The sequence below is a fragment of the Eurypyga helias genome, unplaced genomic scaffold (assembly GCF_000690775.1).
Source record: "Eurypyga helias isolate BGI_N326 unplaced genomic scaffold, ASM69077v1 scaffold28226, whole genome shotgun sequence".
Classification (NCBI taxonomy): domain Eukaryota; kingdom Metazoa; phylum Chordata; class Aves; order Eurypygiformes; family Eurypygidae; genus Eurypyga; species Eurypyga helias.
Window position 1 is genome coordinate 433 of NW_010255096.1, and position 446 is coordinate 878.

The following is a 446-nucleotide window of genomic DNA, read 5'->3' on the forward strand; positions in this document are numbered from 1 at the left end:
ATGTGTCCGGGCTGTCTGAAGTACGGTTCCCCCCTAAGTCGTGCCAGTGGCCATCCTCGTTCTGTCGGCGGTGAAGCAGAGTTCAGAGTAGTGGGGGGCGCGAGGGGGCTGGTTTGGGAACCGGAAGCAGCTTCTGAGTTGCTAAGACCCCCCTCTCCCCCCTTGCAGTTTGTGTATTGCCAGGTCTGCTGTGAGCCTTTCCACAAGTTCTGCTTGGAGGAGAGCGAGCGGCCCCTGGAAGAGCAGCTGGAGAACTGGTGCTGCCGTCGCTGCAAGTTCTGCCACGTGTGTGGGAGACAGCACCAGGCCACCAAGGTACCCCAACCTCCCGGAGAGCCGGCGGCGCCCCGTGCGCTGCTGGGAGCAGGGGAGCGCCGGGAAGAAGGCCCCTCGACGCCTACTGCGGGAAACGCCGGGACTCGGCGTCCCCTCCGCGGGTCTCGGGT

The 446-nt window shown here is 65.0% G+C and overlaps 1 protein-coding gene across 1 annotated transcript in view; it reads left to right on the plus strand.

The window, feature by feature from the left end:
* Positions 1-168: 168 nt before the first annotated feature.
* The window catches only part of KMT2A (lysine (K)-specific methyltransferase 2A), a gene marked incomplete at both ends in the record, with an annotated part of 10707 nt that continues 10429 nt past the window's right edge, over positions 169-446 (plus strand). The window contains 1 exon segment of the mRNA XM_010153224.1: positions 169-315. Coding sequence (XP_010151526.1) covers positions 169-315 — 147 coding nt within the window.